This window comes from Sander vitreus, chromosome 8 (assembly GCF_031162955.1).
Source record: "Sander vitreus isolate 19-12246 chromosome 8, sanVit1, whole genome shotgun sequence".
Lineage (NCBI taxonomy): Eukaryota > Metazoa > Chordata > Actinopteri > Perciformes > Percidae > Sander > Sander vitreus.
The window spans coordinates 8661806-8674254 of NC_135862.1; the positions used below are offsets into that span (position 1 = coordinate 8661806).

General features: G+C 39.8%; 1 protein-coding gene across 12 annotated transcripts in view; it reads right to left on the reverse strand.

The window, feature by feature from the left end:
* LOC144521944 (unconventional myosin-IXAa-like) overlaps positions 1 to 12449 on the reverse strand; it is a 147903-nt gene that overhangs the window by 72885 nt on the left and 62569 nt on the right. For all 12 annotated transcript variants that reach the window (XM_078256648.1, XM_078256641.1, XM_078256639.1 and 9 more), the window contains 3 exons: positions 6116 to 6210; positions 5434 to 5496; positions 2316 to 2415 (listed from right to left, as the gene is read on the reverse strand). In XM_078256648.1, the coding sequence (XP_078112774.1) occupies positions 2316 to 2415; positions 5434 to 5496; positions 6116 to 6210 (258 nt within the window). The remainder of the gene's footprint in view (positions 1 to 2315; positions 2416 to 5433; positions 5497 to 6115; positions 6211 to 12449) is intronic.

A 12449-nucleotide genomic window follows, 5' to 3' on the forward strand; every position in this document is an offset into this window, starting at 1 on the left:
ACAAATTATCCTCAAAATCTTAATTAAGTAAAAGTACAGAAGTATTATCAGTGAAAGCTATATTGTTGTATTATATTATTGGATGATTACTATGTGCTAGTAGCATTTTACTGTTTTAGCTGGTCGAGCTGGAGCCAATTTGAACTTTCTTTTTATACTGTACTAGGTAGTTTAATTTGTAACAATGTGTCATATTTTATAAGTTGATTGTGTGTTTTGTGCAAACTAGTAAGTGTAGCTGTCAAATAAATGTAGTGGAGTAAAAAATACAATATTCTCCTCTGAAGTAGAAGTAACTCAAGTAAAGTGCAAGCACCTCAAAATGTATGAAAATTCTTTTAATACTTCTCTATAAAGTACTTTTTATTTGAAATTTGCTAGAAAGCTCCGTAAAGCCGAGTGTGATAATCGGTTCATTACAATGAGCGATTCCTTTGACATTGTCCTATTCTTTTCACATTCTCATTTACATTATTATATATATTATAAAATTATAGATGTTTGAAGGACTGCAGTACTTGAGTAAATGAACGATAGACACAGAGAAAGATGAACCACAGACCACAAAATCTATCTCTGAGAGAGAAGAGAGATAAAAATGGATAATCATTTTGATCCTCTGTGACACAATGTGTGTCAGGAGTGTGTGTGTGTGTGTGTGTGTGTGTGTGTGTGTGTGTGTGTGTGTGTGTGTGTGTGTGTGTCCCTGACAAACAGTGGGCTTGCTGCGTGTGCATACACGCTTAGACAAGTGTGTGTGCACACAAACACGCGCGACCGTCGACGCCCTCTGCACAAGACCAAGTCAGCGCCAGATTAACTCCAGAGTATTGCTGTTGCCATGGAAACAGAGCTGCATAGTAACAGGCAGCAGAAGATGAGGATGGGGGAGGGGGGTGGGGGGAAGCTGGGGTTGTTGTTGTGGTGGGGATTAGGAGGGGGGGAGAGAAATTGTTACTTTTTTTGGGTAGCCAAAAGAGATGAACAAAAGGAGGGTTTTTTGTTGCCTCCCCAGTGTACTGCCATAGAAAGAGAAAATATGAATCCTCACACATCTGCTGCCAACGAGCACAGCTGTACTGCAAAAGATGCGCACATATGGGGGCTTTTGGCATGTACACAAGCACGTAAACACATCCAGCCACACACACACACACACACACACACACACACACACACACACACACGGTTGAAATTATTTTGGCGCTGATGCATTCAACACTTCAGAGCATTAAGAAGTGATCCAGTTATGATAAATGAGTAAATAAGATCCAACAGCGAGACAAGGAGGGAAGAGAGATGCTGACATTTTCTATCACCATCTTCAGAGTCTCCATCAATCTCTCCACATGGTGCCTCAAAGCTTCATTTTTCAATAATAACAATTTTTTCTTTGCATTTGGGACGAATGTTCCCCATTTGTGAAGAGAGAAAATCAAATGAATTCTTCGTAGCACAGTAAAATTGAAACATCACATTGGGCCTCATGATAAAAACATTTTAGGTGGTATGTATGAGTGATTTCAGATAAGTTGTGGCATTGACCAATTTCCTGGCATTTAGAATTTTCTCTTAGGTGCGCACAAAATCTACTAGTGGTCCAGATCTGTTGTACAAGTCGTGTGCAGGTAGTCTGCCTTTCTTCACAAGGAAAAAAAACACTTGTTTGAATAAAAAGATCTTGTCTTAATCTGAATAAATTTGGAGTTTAAATATGAGACCAAAATTAACTAAAAGGTCACGATGAGGCACATGGTTTCCTACACATTACAAATTAGATTCTCTAATATTTGTATTCCCGTACAAATTGTAATTTTGCCCTAAAACTTACTGACATGAAATGGCTTTTGATTCAATAAGTGATTGTTTATCGTCATTCGTAAGTGCTGATAAATGACACACGCCACCACACTGGATCATTGATGTCAAGACAAGCAATTATAACATCAGTGTCTTTTTTTTCCTTTGTGCTTTATTCTGACTTTGTGGCATATTTTGAGGCATTATTATTGCATATGGCATAAATAAATCCATGTGGACTTTGTCTATTTGTAATTTTATATGCACTAAATTCTGTGTTCTGGGCGCCTGGGTAGCTCAGTTGGTAGAGCGCGCGTCCATATATAGAGGTTTACTCCTCGATGCAGCAGCCGCGTGTTCGACTCCGACCTGCGACCCTTTGCTCTATGTCATTCCCCCTCTCGCTCCCCTTTCATGTCTTCAGCTGTCCTATAAAAATAAAGGCCCAAAATGGCCAAAAAATAATCTTAAAAAAAAAAATTCTGTGTTCTCTGCATTGGTGTGTGTGTGCGGACCTGGTTGAGGTAGTGGTATTCCTCAGGTTTGAGCAGGTGGAAGGACTTCCTCTCTTCTTCACTGGCTCCGGCCAACAGGTAGTAGAAAACATGGTAGTTCCTACAGATACACACACATGACAAGTTAGAGGGTAGGATTCTACAGCACAAAACACCTTTCATGTATTGATTTCTTGAATCATTTTAAATTCTCTCAGAGTTGAACTTTCACACCACTGCGCTCCGCTGAGATGATGCTTGGGGGAGGAGACTCCATTCAAAGCTTTGGAGTAGAGCACAGGGAAACATTTTCCATCTGCTGGCTATTTCACAACCTAAACCTGCAGCATGTAACAAATAAGTCACACCTTTCGACCGGCGGGCTCACATTTCAAGTCATTCAAAGTAGCAGTGTGGCGTGTGGGCTGAAGGTAAGGAACTGTGCCTCTGTGACAAAGGTCAACACACCGAGACGTAATTCTATTACAGCTGGAAACAAGCTTCACTTTTATATACAGGCAACCTTAGTGACCGATGGAGTGGTGGAAAGTTAAAAAGTTCAGAGAGGATATTAAAGAATACCGATCTGTAATTGGCGGATGGGTAGAAGGATGTTTTTTTAATTGAAACTGACATGTAGTACGAGTACTGCTTTAATGTTATTACGCTACTAAATAATACTTCTATGACAAGTTTTATTATTTTTTCATAACTGACACTGTTTCTGCTGTTGATACAGACACTTTGGGCGGTGCAATAAGACCTCAAATTATCTTTGAGGTAATGTCTTCTATCATGACAAATGAAAGCTGATGTTACATAATCCTTGTGAAGATGCTCAAACTAGGTTGTTTTTTTCCTGTATCTCCATCTACCACAAACATTTAGGTAAATAATAAATTACACTAAAACATAACTCTTAATGAACCTTTACTAGTAATGACCATTGAATGAGATACCAAAAAAGTTGCCTAGCTTGCTGGCTAGCATAAGCCACAACAGTAAACTAACATTGACACATGCAGATCAGGTTTCTTGATGATTACAGTCTTTTCAGGGCACTCGTTATTTCCCCTGAACACAGCCATTACCGACAAGGATACAAAACTAAAACCAGTGCCCCTGACCCTAAAAAGATTTGTGCTGACCTGCCTTGACTTACATGGCTCGACTTTAGGCGGTGTTTTACAACTACCAATAGAGCCATGCTAGCTGTGCCCCCCTGCTTCCATTATTTGTGCTGAACTAAACTTGCCTGCAGCTGGCGGTCATATTTATCGCACAGATGACTACGTTTTATCAATCCTTTCATCTAACTCTTGGCAAGAAAATTGAATTAATGCATTTCCCAAATTGCCGAATTATTCCTTTAACATGTTTGGGGTTTTATTTTCTTTTTTCTGAAAACCTGGACAGCTCACATAAAACAAAATTAGGCTGGTGACTCTTAATGGTATTGGTAGATTGCCAGTATGCTAACCAGCCCTATAGCTACGACTGCTACTGTTAATGATCCACAGTTAGTGAAGCTAATAACACAATATATGAACAAACTACTGTAATACCTAAAACAATACTACTAATAACTTAATAACAGAATCACGGTTGCTGAATACAGTAACAGCCCTTCACTTGCACCGACTACTATCAAAGTCATAAAGCCTTACAGCATCCCTGGAAAGCTCAGCTAGTTTTTATTAGTTTACTCTGAGGTTGTACAGAGGCAACCTGTCATGAGACTGGAGTTAAGATTTAAGATTGTTTGCAGTTGATCATCAGCCTGCCTGCTCCCCCACCTCTCAGCTTCAGGTCTGAGCCGACTGGGGGGTCCTGTCTTTAGTTTCTACCCTATCAATATGGCCGCCAGGGCCTGTCATCAGGATGAAATGGAAAACCCGGCCATTCGGGGTTAGAATGATTAGATGACCAGTGAAGGGTTTTACAGTGTTTTTTTCTTTCCCTCGCAAAGCTATTATGCTACTGGGCCCTGTGATTTTTGTTTTTAGAATTGCTGCCTGGGAGAGAGGAGCGATACAGGGACAGAGCCAGTCGATAAGAGAAGGTGTGTGTTGAGAGAAAAAATGTAAGGGATGTGGGCGCAGGTGGAAATTCCTATGCATGTGTTTATGTACAGTGTGAGTGTGTATATATGTGTGTGTGTGTGTGTGTGTGTGTGTGTGTGTGTGTGTGTGTGTGTGTGTGTGTGTGTGAGAACAGAGTGTTTCTGTTACACTAAACTGGACACATAACTGATTTCTAAGAAATATCTGAAAATATATTTTCTCATTCTCCCAAAATTGTTTTGATGTATAATTAGTATCAATAAACAATCATGTCCTGTGTGCATAAATGACCAAACTTAAAAGGAAACCTGATAGTTTGCAATGTTAACTGAGAAAGCAAAGGGCAGAGGATACCCGATATTTATCCTCAGCTTGCAGAGGAAATGAAGCCAATTTTAGTATTGAGTTTCTTAGACAAAGAACATATCCGTGCAGATATATGGATTTTGACATATTATCTCTCAAACAAGTGTCAATTTGGCTTTCAGTGTTTCTAATTTTTCTCCTTCTTTCTTATTTATGGCTGCACCACTCTTCCTTAAGTTTCATTATTTTCAGCTTTTAGAGATTTCTACTGAAAAAACGTGGAATTTTGTAAAGGAGCAGATTGGTTTAAACTGATTTTCAGGTGGATTTTTTTATTCCACAGACATCCAAAATGGCTTTCTGAAGATGTTGTTAACATGATCTTAAGTTGATCACTTTTCAAAAAGTGGGTAGAAATTGAAAAGTGGGCAGCTGATTATGCACCAGAGTCAAGGTTAAAAAAAATTAGAGATTGCATGCAATAATCCAAATTAATGCTGATGAATTCCCAGGGGATATCTTTAACCAACATATGACATACGGGGGAGCCTGGGACAAACCTTAGCATGTGAGCATTTTAGAAATGTGTTAACTAATTGACAATAACCTGATCAAACACTGTGGTTAGTGTAGATGACAATATGTCAACGCAAAATCTGTCAGCGATGTCCCAGTGATGAAATGATCAGTACACAGTCTAATATATTCAGAGGTCCATCATCCACATTCCCTGCTGTCAGTCAGTCTCTACTTCCCGTGTCTCCACTCACCTCTCATTGTGCTCCTGGTAAACCAGACGGGATTTCTCCAGCAGGTACTTCTCCACATAGGCTCTGAGAATCAAACATACACACAGGCACATGAAGGTCAAAAGAGCCACGTAATCCAAAAAAAAAAAAATCAGCTGATGTTAAGTTACCAACATACAGGGAAGAAGGTTGAGTTGCTGATTCATGTAATTAAAGATATTAAGAAGAGAAGAGGACATAAAAACAGACTAAAGTTATCAGTTATTGGTTATCAAATGCTATGCATTTTTAATAATTTGTGAAATTAAACTTATTAACTACTCTGTCTGGAGATATCCTAATCACTGATTAATTCTGTTTCCTTTCTTACATGAGGAAATGAAGTGATATGAATAGCAGTTATAAATTAACAATCTATGTTTAATCATATTGTTAACTGAGGTATCACAGATAGATTAGATACTGTAACATAGGGTGGCAAAACACAACACATACATGATATTAAACAGCAGGTTTTTTAACCAAATTATTAGATGATAAAGTATTAAGCAATAGTTAAATCACCATTTGTAAGTGATTGAATGTTACAACTCTACCAAACAGCATTTGTAAATGTGTGACTCATGCATGCATGTGTTTTATTTGTGTGTGTGTGTGTGTGTGTGTGTGTGTGTGTGTGTGTGTGTGTGTCCGTGTCTCTCACCCTCTGACCGTGCCACTCTCCTGGTAGTTGACCTGGATGAACTTGCCGAAGCGACTGGAGTTGTTGTTGTGGGCCGTCTTAGCGTTCCCAAAGGCCTGAGAAGAAAATGGAAACATATCAGCATGTAGACAGGTGATAACTGACAGGTACAGGTGTGTGTTGTTCTCCTTTCATCCTTTATGTACAGTAGTGAAACAGAAGGATAAACTGCTTATTTACAAGTTATAGCAAATAAAGAAGGGTTTCAGGTCTACAGGGTCTTAAAAACGCTCTATTTCTAGAGGCAAACATTATGATGGGAACTGAACTCTGATCCAAAGTGAAAAAATGTGTAAGGAGTTGAGGGAGCTACCAATCACAGAACTGTAACAGAGGTCATGAGGCTCAGGAAGGGGCCAACAAGAGACACACACACACACACACACACACACACACACCAACCATGCACTAAACTGCCAAATTCCTAAAGGCAAACACACTGCAGAACTGAAAACAGACACAGTCACTACTCGTGGGAGTTTGTGGGCATTTCCACACACACACACACACACACACACACACACACACACACACACACACACACACACACACACACACACACACACACACACACACTCATTAGCGGCCCCTGGAGGACTCATTCATGTTCTTATTGGGTGTCTCATGGGCCCCAGTGGAGCTGGTTAGTGAGAAGAGAGGAGGAGAGGAGAGGAGAGGAGAGGAGAGAAGAGGAGAGAGGAGGAGAGGAGAGGAGATGCAAAAGAAGTGGATAGACAAATAAGATAAATAATAATAATAAATAAGAAAAAATTTAGACTTTGAAGAGAACGCAAACAGGCTAAAGAAGAAAGAAAAAAGTGGGAGGAGAGGCAATGAAGGTTGATAAAAGGAATGAAGAAGGACTGCAGCAAAGAGGAGAAGACAAAACAAAAGATGACAAGAAAGGAAATGAGGATGGGATAAAAGACCGACCTGACACACATTTAACAAGCCAATCAGAGCGAAGAATAAAGGAATTAAACAACCAATCCAACTGCTTTACGGTTCATCTTTTTCTCCCTCAGTGCTTCTCCTTCCCTGCAACACCATACAAACTATACTTATTGTCTCCTTAAAATCCATCCATCTTTTTTTTCTTTTCTCTCCACCAGATCCCCATTGAGCCTTTATAAAGAAAAGTCCATGGGTTGAGACACATAATCAACCACAGAAGAAGAGTGGACTGGCAGCGAGATCTCCCTCAATTCCCTCAATCCAAAATGTAAATCGAAACTGCAATTTACTTGATAATGATAGCTCTTTCATCCTCAATAATCTACTGGAAATAAGAGCCGTTTTGTGGCAAAATGTTTCCAGTTTTGAGTTTTAGAGGAAAATCCACTTCCTGAAATGATTGAGTGAAATGAGCACCAGCTCTAATGGAAACTGTCAATGGCAATCAAACCACTGCTGGCAAGGGAAATACACTGGGTATGTTTGTGTGTGAGTGCAAGAAGATGTATGTACTGTTTGAGCTTATAATTCATGCATGTGTGACATGTGTGTGGATGCATGCGGCCTGCTGTGTGTAGTTTGTGTCTGTGCTTTCTGTGTGTGTGTGTTTTGTGTGTGTGTGTGTGTGTGTGTGTGTGTGTGTGTGTGTGTGTGTGTGTGTGTGTGTGTGTGTGAGAGACAGAGATTAATGAGTGAGGCGGCACTGTCTGGATGATTTAGTGGTGAACTCTGCTTCATGGTCAACGCCTGCTGTGACCACAGCACAGGAAAACACACACTGTGAATCAGTGATTGCTCTTTGGTGTGTGTGTGTGTGTGTGTGTGTGTGTGTGTGCGTGTGTGCGTGTGTGTGCGTGTCTGTCTGTCTCTTATTCGGAGCGAAACAGGGTCAAGTTCAAGGTAATTACTGGGTAACAAATGCTATAATACCTGATATAGTCATGTAATTATTATTCAGATTTTTGCTGAATCATATTGTTTCTTTGGTGCCCAGATATAATTCAGTCAAGTCAATTCTGAAGGTGTTTTTTTTGTCAAAATGTACTTAAATTGTTTAACACATAAAGAAACGAGAGTTATTATTTTTGACTCTATTTTCTACACATACATGTACAGAAATGCGTTGTCCATTTTTCTATTCTCCAAACCTAACTATTGCTTTAACACAATGCTTGGCTTTGTTAGGATCTTGGTCTAAATTAATGACGGAAATAAACATACTGTAGCAAAATGTGACTCCATGTTTGTTCCCTTTATAAAAAAACAACAACAACAACATGCAGCCTTGAAGGAAACATCCAAGAACAAGGAACACTGACTGGATACATTTGCTGTTCCCATAGACTTAATTTGAATTTGAAATTCAACGTGACTCAATACAAACTGAATTAACCCCAGCCTTCACTGCATAGCCTGTGGTGCCATATGCAGTCCAGAAATAACCAACTTAAGTGTGTTAAAAACAGCTCGCCACATCGTCCACTTACACAAATCAAAGACACAGCGCTAAACCGGCCATATGTTAGATTTTAACGTTGATGTGCTGACCCCAAGGCTTAATCCTGCTCTGACTGTGTATACTGTATGTGTGTATCTCTATGTCTAAGCCCAACACTGGCTCCATACTGTATGCTAATGTATGCTTATTCACCGACTTTGCCCCTGAGGGCTCTTCCACGCTGTCACATTATGTTAGCCATTTGTTTCCTCCACCGCTGCAGAAAAGCCTGGCTCCTCAGCCTCAGAGGAAATGAGCAGTGGTGCTGCTATTTCAGAATAGGACTTAGGGTGTTAAGTGTTCAGGGGGCAAGATGAGAGCTAGCCTGTTAATTAGCATGTCAAGACCTTCTTCAAAGCAGTGGCTCAAATACTAATGCTAATAACCCGGTGTTTCTCTCTCTCTCTCTCTATTGCTTTGTCTTTTTCACCAGTACAGCTGCAGAGTTTCCCTTAATACTCTCAAAAACCATTTGGTGACCTAGATTATGAAAAACAAGTAGAGACTTGCCAACAACACTGCTGGGCTAGCTTCCATGTGCTAGTTTCTTCTATGTAATTCTGAGTGGTTGAAATTATTGATGCTGGCTGCAACGCTCTGATGGCCAGGTGAAGGTGACTGCTTGTTTCAGCAGGACGCTTTTTGTGAATATGGATATATAAGGAAGCAATTGACTTTATGTGGGGGACGTGGTGAAGACTTACAGCCCACATCATGTTTTTGGTAGTCTCACTTTGCCAGACCTTTACCCTGCAGAGATCTGAGGAGCAGTTAACCATAGTCCTCATAAATCGACCGGAGTTTAAAATTCCAACACAAACAAAACAGAAGGTAACGGACATCCGGCTGAAAAGAGTGAAATCCGGCGGAATTTCCAATGGCAACGGAACAAGTGGATATAGACTATGTTTTTGGTAGACTGGCCCCTTACTGATCAGACCAACTGTTTGCTGGGTAATGTAAATATGGCCACCAGTATTATAATATCCTTGACTTCAGTGGGTTGTTCGGTAATGTTTTATTTCACCCCTTTATTTGGGGTGATCTATATTAATTATTTGGGATATTATTGTGTTGTGGGACTTGCGACATGCTTCATGCTCTCCCCCCTCCTTACATACACTGCAGACTCTCTCCTCCCAGGCTATTTAAGGGGCCAGTTCACAGAAATTACTATTAAAACGACTATTTTCTCAAAAGCCTCTCGTGGTATCTATCATGTTTTTTCTTGTCCAGGTTCTTTTGTAGGTGAATGGAATTTAATGTGTGATGCTCACAGCATTTAAAATAAAGCATTTAAAATTCAACTCTTCTCAGAATCAGTGCCCAATACAAAAGAGCTAAAAAAAATTTTTTTTTAAATCCACAGAATTTATGGTCTACAATTTTCATGAAAAAAATATTTTCAGCTGGAGAAAAATGTCCTTATGAAATTGTCCACAGTTGAAATCTGCATTTCCACCAACCACCACAAAAGTAGTTGAAAGTGGCCAACCTTGCTTGACTTTAGTTTACACTATGTTGAGTGACAGTTCATTCATTAATTTAACATGACACAGACATAGCTATTACTCACTGCACTGTGAATCTTAGCAGTACACATTAGAACACATTGCCCATGATCTTTACTTGCTGCAGAGACGGTATTGTGTTTGGCCGGGGCAGTTCCAAGCAGTAGGTTATTTTTGTTTTAATTGCCGCATGTTCATTTTGCTTTAAAACAAGCAGGTGGGCAGAAGTCGTGCTCAGCCTTCTTCCTCGGCTTGAAACCCTGTTTCCCCCCCCCAAATTAAACCAGAAACCAGCGCTCTGCATCCAGCCTGTGGGTATCCAGGCACAGCTACACAGTCTGTACGCAGTGTGCCAGTCAAGCTTATACCACACGTTGAAAGATTTAGTTAGCAGATACAGTAAATGCCGTCACTTACATAGACACATAAACTCTTGGTGAGAGACACTAACCCCCATTTACTGCTTCATTAAACAACTGTAAGATGACAGGAGACGACTGCCAAGTTACACTGCTGATACGCATGCCAAACTGTGCTTTTGACAGCTTCATCACCGGTAAAACAGCAATATGGCGACTAGAAAATCCTCATACACACAGACAGAGTTCTCTAGAATCATGACTTTAAGTGTCATACAATTAGGGCTTCGTACAAAAACTGTGAAAGCTGTTTTATTACAATAAATCAGTACCAGAAAGAGAGAGAGGGAAACATTTGTCAAATTAGGGGGGAAATTATTCAAGACTACTTTCCAAAAACAATTCAAGGGATTTACTGCAACGTGCAGCGTGTTTCTGCCCTGTCCTCTTAATCAAAGGCTTTCACTGGGCCATTAAAGCAGACGGCTGCTCTTCAGTATTTCTCTGCCCATTACAGTCCCAGTCACAGAGGGATGTGAAGGCCAAGACTGCCTAAACTGCCTAGTTCTCTACCTTATTGGCTGACAGCCTTCTTCTCGGTTGATGTTTTTGACACTAGAGTTGAAAAAATACCTAAGTTTATGTAGTAATAGCAAAACAATATGTTTAAATAAGTCATACATGCTTTCTAGAAAACTCTTTTTTCTTTCAATTAAGAAATTAAGTTTGTTAAATGGAATTCTTTTTTTTCTTTTTTGTCTTTTTCTAAAGACAAGCAGCCAAAATAAAAAATAAAAAGTTCTAAATTATGATTTACATCAGGAACTACCTGGTCAAAGATGAAGTAAACAGATTTACAAACCACAGATTCAATGCCAGCTTTCAATACTTGACAGTTTCAGTTAACTAATACTCAGCCCTACTTACAGTATGTGATGATGAAAGAAGTATGACCTGATGAGGTGGTTCTCAAGCTACGGGTTGGGATAAATAAATCCGGCGTCGGATCATGATTGGAAAAATGATCGAAAAAAACAAACATTTTTGCTACACAAGATTACATTATTTCTTTGAATTTACTGACCTTCCTCAAATTGTATCTTTTGAAAATCTGGAGAGTTTAATCTTTAAGGGTTGCCTACAGCATAAAGGGTTTACCTCTTTATATAACACAACCAGATCTATTCTGCTGTACATACTATTTACTGGTTTCTGTTTATACTTACATACATATCATACTTACTGTATATTACTGACATAACTGCATTCATTTGTAATGTTCTTTTTGTGCATTGCTTTGTTTGTTTTGTATATATCACAGTTAAGATGCTAAACTGCATTTAGTTGTACTGGCTCTGTGTACAAGGACTATAAAGTGGAATCTAATCTAATCTAGGCTGTCGCGATTTAATGCTAAAAGGCACTCATCAAGAAAAAACTCTACACGTTACTGGAGTCAGAGTATACTTGGTTTTGGAGGCAAACCTGAGTTCAGGTGAACTAAGAAAGATAGCAAGACTAAAAACATACAGGGCCAGAGAGATATGTCAATGCCACTCATGTTGTACCACCTTTGAGATGCACTCGCTGTTAAACAACATCTGGAGCAGCAGAAATGACTTTAAAACAATCTTTCAGAATGATTTCATGCTGTGTAGATTTCCCCAGAGGGCCGTCTGAGTCTGCTTTTAGACCCAAAGTTCTGTTTTTTTACTTCCACATTCACAGGAGCTCCCAGCAAGATGACATCACATCGCATTCCTCCGCGAGCAGGTGCAGATTGGCTTCACAAGGTATGCTGGGAAAACAGAGAGTGTGTGTGTGTGTGTGTGTGTGTGTGTGTGTGTTTCTGTGTTTCTGTGTTTGTGTGTGGTTTGGAGTAGAGTTAGTGGCAGTTTTTCCTCTAGGTGTGCGGTCAGGCTTGAAAACACACACGCCAGCAGGAAAGCAGGTGCTGAAGTTAACATTACGTA